Consider the following 12,308-nt stretch of genomic DNA (forward strand, 5'->3'; position numbering starts at 1 on the left):
ATGACGATTACTCGGACAATCGAGTAAGACAATTCGTATATTAATAATCGGGAAAATGAATAGAAGACTCTAGACCGCTTTCTGTTTCATCTGAATATTTATGAAAAGGATTGGATAATAATTAAGGTGTTTTGAATGGATGACGATTACTCGGATAATCGAGTAAGACAACTCGTATCCTAATAATCGGGAAAAGGAATAGAAGACTCTAGACCGCTTTCTGTTTCATCTGAATATTTATGAAAATAAGGTTGTAGATGGTTGACGTATTTTAGAATAAACGACAAGTACTCGAATGGCTGAGTAAGAAAACTCATATCCAAGCATTTGAGAAGAGGAAATGAAGAGTCAAGACCATCTCCCTTTTCGTATAGTCTATTGTGAAAATGATTTGACTTACGATATAAGGTTTTAATCGGGTGACAAGAATTCGAGCAATATGGCGTGCGCCAATCGTTCGGATACTTGAGAAATAGCGAAGCGAATGCTTCCTACATTCTTTTTCATCCCAAGATTTAATTAAGAAAAAAATTGAATTTCAAATTGTCATATTTGTATCTTAAAAACTGTATATATATATATATATATATATATATATATATAATGTATATTCAAATAATTATAAAAATAATAAATAAATATAAAGAACCGAAGACTTGAATTTTTTATAAATAAAAAAAAAGTGAAGTCACATAATGGCTATTAAGGAGAAAAAAAAACTTTAAAAAAATGTAAGACCCATTTTTAATTTAATTTAATGTCATACTGTTAGTAATTAATTATTATTATTATTATATAAATTTGAAGTAAAAGAAAACTAAGTGAATTAGCTAATCATCCATAATGTAAGCTACGTAAATATTATAGAACATTTTCCTCAATCATCCATAATGTAGCTAATCATCCATAATGTAAGCTACATACATATTATATAACATTTTCCACAGTGCAACGTCAAAACATGAACAGAGCTACAAATTTTGCAAGTTTTTTACACTTTTAATCTTAATAGTCATTCCACTTGGAGTACTAATTATTCTCCATAATAAAATTAATAAATAAACATATAACCACAAGTCACAGAAGAAATCAATGAAACAAATTTTGAAATTATTCATAGCTACAGATTCACTAGGAAGTTATCTAATCGTCATATCTCTGCACAAAAAATGCCAAGTAAAAAAGAATAAATTAATAGTTTACTGAAGCGACACTCAAGTATATTTACACAACATCATAACAAAATCTAGAAGATGATTCAAACCAAATAACAATAATAAAACACATTAGACTAAAAAAGCATGCTTTCAAACTACAAATCACAGCAGCAGTGGGTGATCAATACATGCAATACAACAAAATATAATCTAACCGAAAAAATTCATAACGTAATGAACAGATCAACACAGAAAAAACTTCGACAAGTTTAAATTATTACCAACAGGAATGAGAATACCTACTGCTTTTGAGGTGTGACGTAATCTGAACTGAAAACGGATCGGATTGAAAATGGAATAAGGACCTTGCGGTTGTGTTAAATATTGTCGTTACCGTCGTGAAATGTTGTTGCAAAGATGAGTTTGAAAATGTTGATGTTGTTGTCGTTCAAATCAGAGCAGCCGGTTATTGTTGTTATTGATGGTCGCTGCTCTAGCTGGAACCGGTGCGATTGAGTCGGCGGTGGTGGTGACGTTGGCGATGCCGTGGCCAGATCTAAAGCGGGTTTGGAAATATTGCTGCTAATGTTGGAAATGGCGGCGGAACTCGCCAGGACTAGAAACTCGTCAAAACAACTAACAATCATGAGTTTTTGTGGAGGTTTGGAGAATAGTAAAGCTGAGCATGGAACAAATCTGCAGCAACCTGCAACGTGTCATGAACGCGGTGAAGCTGTCGCCGGAATTGATGGTGAAGTTTTATGGTCGGAGGAAGGGTGATGCGGATGGATCCTCGGAAGATGATGGGGATAGTGGTAGCTTTAAAAAGTAATGGAGAGTTGTTGTTGTGGGCGGCGCCTAGGTTGAGGGAAGAAGAAGTTCAGTGGGTTTTGGAGTGGTGGTGTCACTGCTCCTGGAAGAAGAGGAACAGAGTTTCCTTTTAAAGTTTTTTTCGTTTTTCTCTTGGACCAGTGGTGTATATGAGTGAACTCTCCTTTTTCACTTTTTATTTATTGTTTTAGTGAAGAGAGTGTCATGAGTATCTCCTCCTTTCTTTTTGTTTTCCTTTTTTGTATATTGTCAGAGAGAGTAACGTGTGAGAGAGAGGAAGAGTGGGGGAGAGAGGAAACGTGAGGAGAGAGTGCAAACTGTCAAAAAAAGTAGGAATCCAATGCTATTATTATTAAATCTCACACAATTACTATTATTATTAAAAGAAATAATCTTATTAAAAATTCCTAATAAATATTTTGTTTTAAATAAATTCTAATTATTTTAGTTGAATAATTAACCTAACAAAAATAGCGATCGATTATAAATAGAAGCCGAATATAAATTTGCTCGGAAAATCAAATTGGACACACTAAAATGATCAGCACAAAATATACTTATTGAAAAAAATACAGCGTTTCTTCAAATTCTGAAATAAATCTGAAAAAATACAGCGTTTCTTCACATCGGTTAAAAGGCTCAGACGGATTAAAATGCAGCCGAAACAGTCGCTGAAAAATATAACGTGCACACCAGTTTAAACTACATGAACCTTAGGTTAATAATACTGGCGTCTGCAATTTTAAATTTGAAACTTTTTACCCGCTGATTCTTGCACGTTCTTGAGAATAGATTTAACAATTTGTCTGTATTTTCAATAAATTTACCCTGACTGATATTTTAGGTACTATTTATGATGAAATGCATGTTATGTTGTACAACTGATGCAAATTGAAATAAAAATCGAATTTATGAAATTTTTAAAATGCCCGGACAAAATTTGGGTATGACACCTTAGTCTACTGTAGAATCTGAATTCAGAGACCTTGCTTCGGCCGATGATGATTAGATTGGTCCCTGGCCATCTGATATCTAGCTTGTAGCATAATGGGCTCGAGGATCATAGTCAATGCCTTTATCCCTAACTTTTTCCTGGACATTTCTTATTCTTTTCGTCCGCCGGGATACTCCTTTTTGCCTAAGTCGCCCTTTCGGGTTTTCGACTTAGCGAGCCTTATATTTGTTCCCTAACTTTTGCATGGACAATTCATTTTTTAGTCCATCGGGACAACCGTTTTTGCCTAGATCAACCTTGCGAAGATTAATCTAGCGGGCTTTTATCATTTTTTTTAGGCATAATATTTTTTGACTATGTATGCATTTACTGGCGATGGCAAGTCTTCCCCATCCATTGTTGTGAGGATTAGAGACCCACCTGAGAAGGCCTTCTTAATGATGAAAGGTCCCTCGCAGTTGGTAGTCCATTTGCCTCGCGGGTCTGAGTGAATAGCAAAATACCTTTTGAGCATGAGTTCCCCTACGCGGTACTCACGAGGAAGAACTTTCTTATTAAAAGCTCGTTTGAGATATCTTTAGTATAACTGATCATGACAAACGACTGTCAAATGCTTTTCTTCTATCAGGTTCAGTTGGTCATACCGTGATTGAACCCATTCAGCTTCATCTAGGTCAGCCTCCATGATGACTCTGAGTGAAGGGATCTCGACTTCAATTGGTAGGACAACCTCCATCCCATATACCAACGAGTATGGGGTTGCCCAAGTGGATGCGCGGACCGAGGTTCTGTAACCGTGCAGAGCAAAGGGTAACATTTTATGCCAGTCCTTGTATGTCTTGACCATTTTCTGGACGATTCTTTTGATATTCTTATTAGTTGCTTCCACGGTGCCATTTATCTTGGGCCGGTATGGTGAAGAGTTATGGTGTTCAATCTTAAATTCTTCGCACAACTCCTTCATTATATTGTTGTTGAGGTTACTGGCGTTGTCGGTAATGATCTTGCTATGTATCCCATAGCGGCAAATTATCTCTTTCTTGATAAACCGGGTAACCACTTGTCGAGTGACATTAGCATATGAAGCAGCTTCGACCCATTTCGTGAAGTAGTCGATGGCGACTAGGACGAATCGATGACCGTTTGAAGCTTTAGGATTTATCATCCCAATCATAGCAATACCCCACATAGAAACAGGCCATGGTGAAGTCAAAACATTCACGGAGTCGGTGGCACAAAGATCTTGTCACCATATATCTAACATTTGTGACATCTTTTAACAAAGTTGTAACAGTCAACCTCCATTGTCGTCCAATAATACCCAGCTCGGAGGATCTTCTTGGCCATAACATGACCCTTCGCATGTACACCCTCGCAGCCTTCATGTATGGATTTTATGATCATACTAGCTTCGTGTCTATCCACGCATCTGAGCAGTACATAGTTGTAATTTCGTTTGTATAACACATCACCGTTCAGGAAGAACTTGGAAGAGAGTCTTCTCATAGCCTTCTTGTCGGTAATGGATATACCCTCGGCATACTGTCCTTTCTCCAGGAATGTCTTTATGCTGTAGAACCAGGGCTTATCATCAGGATTGGCCTCAATTGCTAGACAATGCGCTGGTTCATCTAAGTGGTCAATATGGATAGTTGGTGCTTCGTTCTTCCATTTGACTTTGAACATAGATGCCAACGTAACTAGAGCATTTGCTAACTGATTTTCTTCCCTGAAAATATGATGAAAGGAGATTTCATCAAAGTAGGGTACCAGTTTTCTGATATGCTCCTTGTAAGGTATCAACTTGCTATCTCGAGTCTCCCAATCACCTTTTACCTGACTTATTACCAGAGTTGAATCATCGTATACCTCAAGGATCTTGATTCTTAAGTCGATGATCGCCTCCAAACTGTAGATACATGCTTCATATTCTGCCATATTGTTGGTGCAGTCAAAACACAATCTAGCAGTAAATGAAAGGTGGAAACCGGTTAGAGAAGTGATAACAACACCTATGCCATGGCCTCGAGCATTGGAAGCACCGTCGAACATGAGCCTCCATCACAATCCTGGTTCGGGGCCTTCCTTAGGGCCTGCCTCAAAGCCTGGCATAGTGAAGTCTCTGATAAACATAATGTCTTCGTCTCGGAAGTCAAACCTCAACGGTTGATAACCTTCGACGGGTAGGTGAGCAAGGTAGTTAGCCAGAACACTCCCTTTATCGCTTTCTAGGTCATATACTGAATATCATACTCAGTCAACAACATTTGCCACCGGGAAATTCTACCAGTAACAGCAGGCTTTTCGAAGATATACTATATTGGATCCATTTTGGATATCAATAAAGTGGTATGGCAAATCATATATTGTCTCAGACGTCGAGCAACCCAAGTCAAAGCACAATAAGTTTTCTCTAAAAGTGAGTATCTGGTCTCACACTCAGTGAATTTCTTGCTGAGATAGTAAATAGCATGTTCCTTTTTGCCTGTTGTCGCATCCGCGAAAAACAACCGGCGGGCTAAAACAAAACAACACAGAGCCGCCACCGTGCGTTATTTATCCCAAAAGAGGGAAAGGAAACGCTCGAAGTAAACCTGGAAAAGACATGGTCTCGCGACCAAAGAGAATGGGATCGGGAGTCGGTTATGCGAAGGGAAGGTATTAGCACCCATACGCATTCGTCGTACTCGACGGGATCCACGCTCAAAAGATAGGAAAAGGTTGCTAAAACAAACATCACACACACAAACAACACAGGTGGGAGAAGAGGGGAGAGGGCTCGCTAGGATATCGCATCTTATGCCTACGTATCTCGTCTGGAACGAGAATCAGAGCTACCGTAGTTCGGCTCACGCACGCCGAAACAAAACACAACACAAAAAGGCAAACATGGAACCCGAACGCCAATCGTTGGACTTACATCAGCTTCCGAACCAAACAAACCCACACTGGAAACCAGATGCCACTTGATGGACTTATACCGGACTCCAAGCACACAACAAGAGGATACGGAATGCCAATTGTTGGGCTTACATCCGTCTCCTAACACACACACAAGAAGAAACAAGCAACAAGTTACTAAGGAGTCGGGAACTCGAGCCTAGCAACTGTCAAGCAAACACACACAAAAGAAAAAGGGTGCCCGGAGAGATCTTGTACGATCTCCTGCCTACGTACCTCATCTGGTATGAGGATCAGGGCAACGTAGTTCCCCTGAACAGGGGAGAAAGACTAGCCTAACCAGATACAAAGGGAGACACAACTAGGGAGACTACGACTAGAGCCTAGATGTTATCATGCATATCATCCCTAAGTTAAGGTTGCTATCTATCTTGCTCAGGCAGCAAGCTAATCCTAAACAGGCAAAGCAAAGCATACAAGCGTAATCAAAACAAAGCAAACATTCACAATTAGCACACACTATATACACACAAAGTGGGCTCACACAAGGGTTATGTTGCAAAAGCAACACAACTGTATCAGGGTGATGTTAGCTCTTAACCTTGACATTGAGAGTCAAGATGAAGCCAGATGAAATGGGAAGTGAAGATAAGACTTCACAGCTCTTATCCCTGGTCAGGGAGAGCTTCAGACAAGAATGTGTGGGTTCAGAAAGTGGGAACCCTTCTACACATATGACACTGACTCAACTGAGATCTTGGGTTAGGATCCACAATGCATCAACACCAGTTGTGTGAGCAAATGGATGACTCAACAAGAATAGCAGGAGATGGATTGCACATCTCTTGTATCTGCCAATTGCCTTATCAAAGGTCTTTTCCTGCTTGGGGACAAAAATAAACAAGCACAAGCATTGCCTCTTAAGGAGGACTTCAGACAGGTGTCTGGCCAAGTAACAGGCCAGGTCTTCCAGACTACATGGAGAAGAAATGTTATACCTCAAATGGTTTATACAACCAAGCAACAGCACAAGCAAGTTCACAATGAACTATAGCAACTAAAGTACCTGAAAACAATCTAGCACAATTAGTATTCAACTCAGACAGTCAAACAGACAAACTAAAAGTCAACAATTAACTGTACACAAGCAATGCATCAAGCAAAGCATAAGCCAATTCTCAACACAAAGGACTTAGAAGCCACCTACAAAACAAACTTAATGTTAATCAACATCAATCAAACAAGCAACTCAAGCCAAGTGAATTAATTCCTCCATGCCATATGCCTTTTGTCCTGAAAACACAACTCAAACATTAACCACTAACCACTAGGACATGGCCTAGGGTCAAAATGGGAGCAATAAACCAAAACAGAACATGAAAATTATCAAAACTCAAGTTCAATCAAATTAGAATCAAACCCAAGTGGTCTCACATTCATATCATCTACCAATTTCATTTCATGAAGCAAAGAGTACCAAGCATGCAATTTAGAACCTCATAGGACCAAACAGAAAGATCCAATTCAAATCAACTCACAAACAATTCAATAAATTCCCAAAACATTCATGGCTAAACAGCACTCATTAAAGGATCATCACACCAAATTTCAGGCCATTTGGACAAAGGGAATCAAGTCAATTAAATTCATCAAGCCAAAGCATACTCAAACAAGCTCATACAAGGCACTAATTCATGCATCAACTTCAAGCAATCATAAAACAGAAACCAAACATGATAAATGAGTGAAACCAAAACCATGGCAAACTTCAAGATGTCTATAATACACATGCCAAATTTAAAGTCCATCCAATAAACCACAAGAATTTCACAAAACATATGAGATCATGACTCACAAAAGGTCCACAATTGGTCAAACCGGGGAGAAGTTCTCAAACAAATAGGAAATGCCTTCAAAAATTCCAGTAAAATTCACAAGCAACCTTAACATTCATAAGTATCATCATGCAAAAATTCAGCTCATTTCAAGTTCATATGGCATGGTAAAGAAAATCAGGAATTTGGACAAGAAATGGTGTGACACAAATTGTCACACCTAGATTGAAATGATCATATCTCACAAACCAGGAACGATAAAATCACAAACTCAAAGCCAAAATGTCACTTAAGGTCTCTAGTTTATGCATGCAAAATTTCAAGAATTTTGGATCAAGCATCATCATTTCATGATCAAAACATCAAGCAAGGTGCATGAAAGAACACATGTAAACAAACCCTAGGCCATTCAGAAAATCACACGTGCACAATTTTTGCAAAAATAACCAAAAAATAGTAGAGGTTACAAGGATCATGGCACAAAAAATTTCATGTTAATTGGATCAATGGTTTAGGAGATATGATTTTTCTCATGTGGATACGCGTTCTTCATAGATTCATCACTCAAGAACAATTCTTCACCAAATTTGACAAACCATACATCAATGGAAAGGTCTTCTAACGTACATCAACAATCTCACATTGATTTAACCTAATTCTTCCTAATTTAAGAGATTCGATTCAAAACATATTCATGCATGAAAGTTCAAATCAACATAACTTCCTTGTTTCTCAACCAAATTCAGTGGTTCAACTTGCAGAATTACCTCCTAAGCAAGATCTATCTAAAGCATATATCAATTGCATGAATTAGGAAAATCGAAAACTGACCTTCTTAGAATTGCAGATGTGAAATCGCGCGTTTCAGGCCATGGAAGTGCAAAACAGATGCTCTTTGATGCTAGTATTGATGAATGGAACAAGGTTTGTGTGTTGATTATGAAGGATCTAGCTCAAATCTCCATTTGCCATTGTTGAAGCTCACTTTAACAGTCCACGATTCTTCAAGATTTCTCCAAGATTTTGCTTCAATCCACTTCCAATATGCATGTAGATGATGAATTGATCGAAGGCAAGGCAAAAAGAATGAAGAAAATTGATGAAGAAAGTTGAGAGAAAAATGAAAAAGTTTTGGATCTAGATCTAAAATTCACAATTCTGTTATGGTTAATCAGAAAACAGTTATGATTATGGTTTTATATGTGATGTTAATGATGTTCACTAATCATGATTAGGCTAATGTGAGTGTTTAAGTGAAATCAAGTTTTGGTGCATTTTAGCATTTTGGCCAATTCACCTTCTCATGTGAAAACCAATGTAACAGTGAAATTTCTAGTTTGGAGCAAGTTTAAAAACATGTTTGTAAGCTAATGCAAGTGGAATCATGTGAAAACAATGCTTATTTTGCAAAATGACCTTTTTCCCTCCACTTTTCAAATTAAGTCCACTTGAAAAATGCACTTTTTGTGTGAGCAAAATTCATGAAATGTAATGCTTGTTTTGGATAGAGGAGATCAAAAGAAATTTGCTCCAAAAAGTCTCACTCCATTTGGCCTTTTGAATCAAAAGTTATGCACTTTTGAAATTCAACTTTTTGGACAATGATTTGATCATACCTTGCCAACCACAAATGAGAAATTCATGTTCTTGGACTTTTTGGAAAGGTGAGAGCAAGATCTACAACTTTCATGTTGGATAAAATTTCATTTGAAGCATTTTTGGACATGTAATTTCAAGGAGAAAACCTTTCCATTTTTGGCAATTTTGAATTACAAGTCACTTTCTATTTTTGGAAAGTTTTCATCTGACTTTATTTTCTTCATTCTTGATGTTTGAAATGTCAAATGAAACTTGTTTGGACATGAATGAAGTGTCTCTAGCCCTCTCCCACCTCCAAATCCACCAGTTGACCTTTGGTTAACTTTTGTTGACTGATAGATGAATTGGCTATGCACTGATGATCTTGAGCTTCAAACTCCTGATGAAATGGCTCAAACATGAAACCCTAGATTCCATGAGCTCATTGAAACCATATGATGATCCCCCATCTTCATGAAAACCTCATCTCATTAACTAGCCCTGATTGGCACAACTCAGATGATTAGGGTTGACCACAGGTCAAAACCCTAATCTCAAGGAATCTGATCAAGCTCAATGAATCTCTTGGTGATGATAAGGCCATGATGATGATGATGTACCATTTCAACTAAGATGATGCTCAATCCCCTTGAGGAATCAAGAAACCCTAATTTGAAGCACCAACCCTCAGATGATTGGTGATCAGTTCAATTAAACCTTCAGCTTGAATCTTAACCTCTTATCTTCTGACCAAGACTTGGAGGATGGCTTGCTTGTTGTGGCCATATGATATGCAAATATGTAATGACTAATGAACTACAAAATGATATGCAATATGTTAAGCTAGTCCCAAGAGAGGAGGGCAAATTTTGAGGTGTTACACCTGTGTCGTCATGTTGACCCAAAATGCAACCCATAGATTCATCGAGTACTGTGAGGTACATAATGAGAGGCCTACCAGGAACCAAGTGATCTTCCTCAATTCTAGATTTGGAAATCATGTCGTCCACGTAAACCTCAATCTCTTTATGAATCATATCGTGAAATAGGGTTACCATGGTGCGTTGATATGTTGCCCCTGCATTCTTTAGGCCGAACGATATTACTTTGCAGCAGTAAGTTCCCCATAGCGTGATGAAAGTTGTCTTCTCCATATCTTCCGGCGACATCTTTATCTGATTGTACCCGGAGAACCCATCCATGAAAGAAAATACGGAAAACTGAGTTGTATTATCAACCAAAACATCAATATGAGGCAAAGGGAAGTCATCCTTTGGAGTCGCTCTATTGAGGTCTCGATAACCTACACACATTCTGACTTTACCATCTTTCTTCGGAACTGGAACGATGTCAGCGACCCACTGCGGATACTCAGAAATGGCCAAAAAGCCAGTGTCAAACTGCTTCTTAACCTCTTCCTTGATCTTGAGTGCCATGTCGGGTCCAGTCCTTCTGAGCTTTTGCGTGATGCAAGGACATTCAGGCTTGAGTGGTAAGTGATGTTCAATGATGTTAGTGTCTAATCCTGGCATATCTTGATACGACCAAGTGAAGACGTCAATATACTCATGCAATAACTCTACCAACTCGGAGTCTACATGCTTGGCAAGAGATGCCCTAACTTTTTTCTGTACACAATGGTTATTGGTTCAATTACTGCAACTTCTTCCACTGCCATGGACTTGGAGAATTGTATCAAACCCTGATCCATCAGGTCTTGTACACAACCTCTCAGCTCGTCGCAACTGTCTGGATCGTATTCGCATACCGTGCAATCATCATGTATACCTGCTAGAAACTCAAACTGCTCAAGTCTCTGTAACACAACTGACATCGAAGTCTTTACATCGTTGGTTCTTAGTACGGACTCGGTAGTTTCTTCCTCGATTACAGCATTGACTGTTGAACCACCATGATTTTGCAAAGGATTCGTCTTCACGTTGGGTTTTTCCTCGGAGAAGGTCAAAATGTCTTGATTGATCAAATCTTGGATTTTGTATTTGAGTGCCCAACAGTCTTTTGTATAATTCCCTATGAATCCGGCGTGATAAGCCCACGAAGCGTTAGGATCATGCTTAGGGCGGAATGGAGGAGTGGCCGCAGGTATTTCTTTTGGTACGATAACCCCCACATGGATCAGATAGGGCAACAATTCTGCATACGGTATTGGAATCTTGTCGATCTGGGGGCGATTACCAAAACTGTTTCTATTGTTCTGACCTCAGCCTTGTCCTTTGTTGTCACGCTTGTATTGCTGGTTCTGATTTCTCTGAGCGGGTGCTGATTGTTGATTATCTTTCTGTGGATGATACTGACATGGCGGTTGTTGATACTGAGTTGCAGCGACATACATATACGGATAATACAACATAGGGGTCATCGAAAACTGATATTGGGGGTGGGCACTTGCTGTCACAGCATTTTCTCCCCCCTCTTTCTTCTTCGCGAAGCCCCCATGTGACCTCTTGTTCGTTGTCTGCGGAGCGGTTGTATCTGTGATCTTCCTTGATTTCAGCCCATTTTCCATACGCTCACCAATAGTTACCATATCAACAAAGTTTATGGATGAACTTCCAATCATATTCTCATAATACAACCCTCGGAGTGTACCCATGAAGATATCTACCAGTTCGTTATCAGATAGTGTTGGTCGGACCCTAAACGCCATTTCGCGCCAACGCTGAGCATACTCTTTGAAGGTTTCATTGGATCTCTGCGCTTGATTCTGTAAATGAAGCCTTTTTGGAGCCATGTCAAGGTTGTACTTGTATTGTTTCAAAAATGCCTTGGATAAGTCCCTCCATGACCGAATCTTCGTACGTTCCAAACCCACGTACCAATCCAAGGAAGCCCTAGACAGATTATCATGGAAGCAATGGATCAGCAGGTTATCATTGTCGATATACGATGCCATTTTCCTGCAATACATGGTGATTTGACTACGAGGACAACTAAGGCCTTTGTATTTTGGGAGGTCTGGCACCTTGAATTTTTGTGGGAGCACCACGTTCGAAACCAAGCAAAGGTCTCTAGCGTCGATACTAAAAGAAG

General features: G+C 39.0%; 1 protein-coding gene and 1 long non-coding RNA gene across 2 annotated transcripts; both read right to left on the reverse strand.

Moving 5' to 3' along the window:
• Positions 1 to 859: 859 nt before the first annotated feature.
• On the reverse strand, positions 860 to 2,298 carry LOC127073945 (uncharacterized). Its single transcript, XR_007785898.1, has 2 exons — positions 1,461 to 2,298; positions 860 to 1,158 (listed from the first exon to the last, which is right to left on the reverse strand). It is a non-coding gene; the product is annotated as an uncharacterized LOC127073945 (long non-coding RNA).
• A 1,902-nt stretch (positions 2,299 to 4,200) lies between these two features.
• On the reverse strand, positions 4,201 to 4,881 carry LOC127136303 (uncharacterized). The gene has a single exon (XM_051062882.1). The coding sequence runs from the start codon at positions 4,879 to 4,881 to the stop codon at positions 4,201 to 4,203; it is 681 nt and encodes a 226-aa protein (XP_050918839.1).
• Positions 4,882 to 12,308: the final 7,427 nt, after the last annotated feature.

Source organism: Lathyrus oleraceus, chromosome 4 (genome assembly GCF_024323335.1).
Source record: "Lathyrus oleraceus cultivar Zhongwan6 chromosome 4, CAAS_Psat_ZW6_1.0, whole genome shotgun sequence".
NCBI classification, from domain to species: Eukaryota; Viridiplantae; Streptophyta; class Magnoliopsida; order Fabales; family Fabaceae; genus Lathyrus; species Lathyrus oleraceus.

What these genes read in the sequence shown, in the direction of transcription:
- LOC127136303 (XM_051062882.1), bottom strand. Translation starts at nt 4,881, where the DNA reads ATGGCAGAATATGAAGCATGTATCTACAGTTTGGAGGCGATCATCGAC.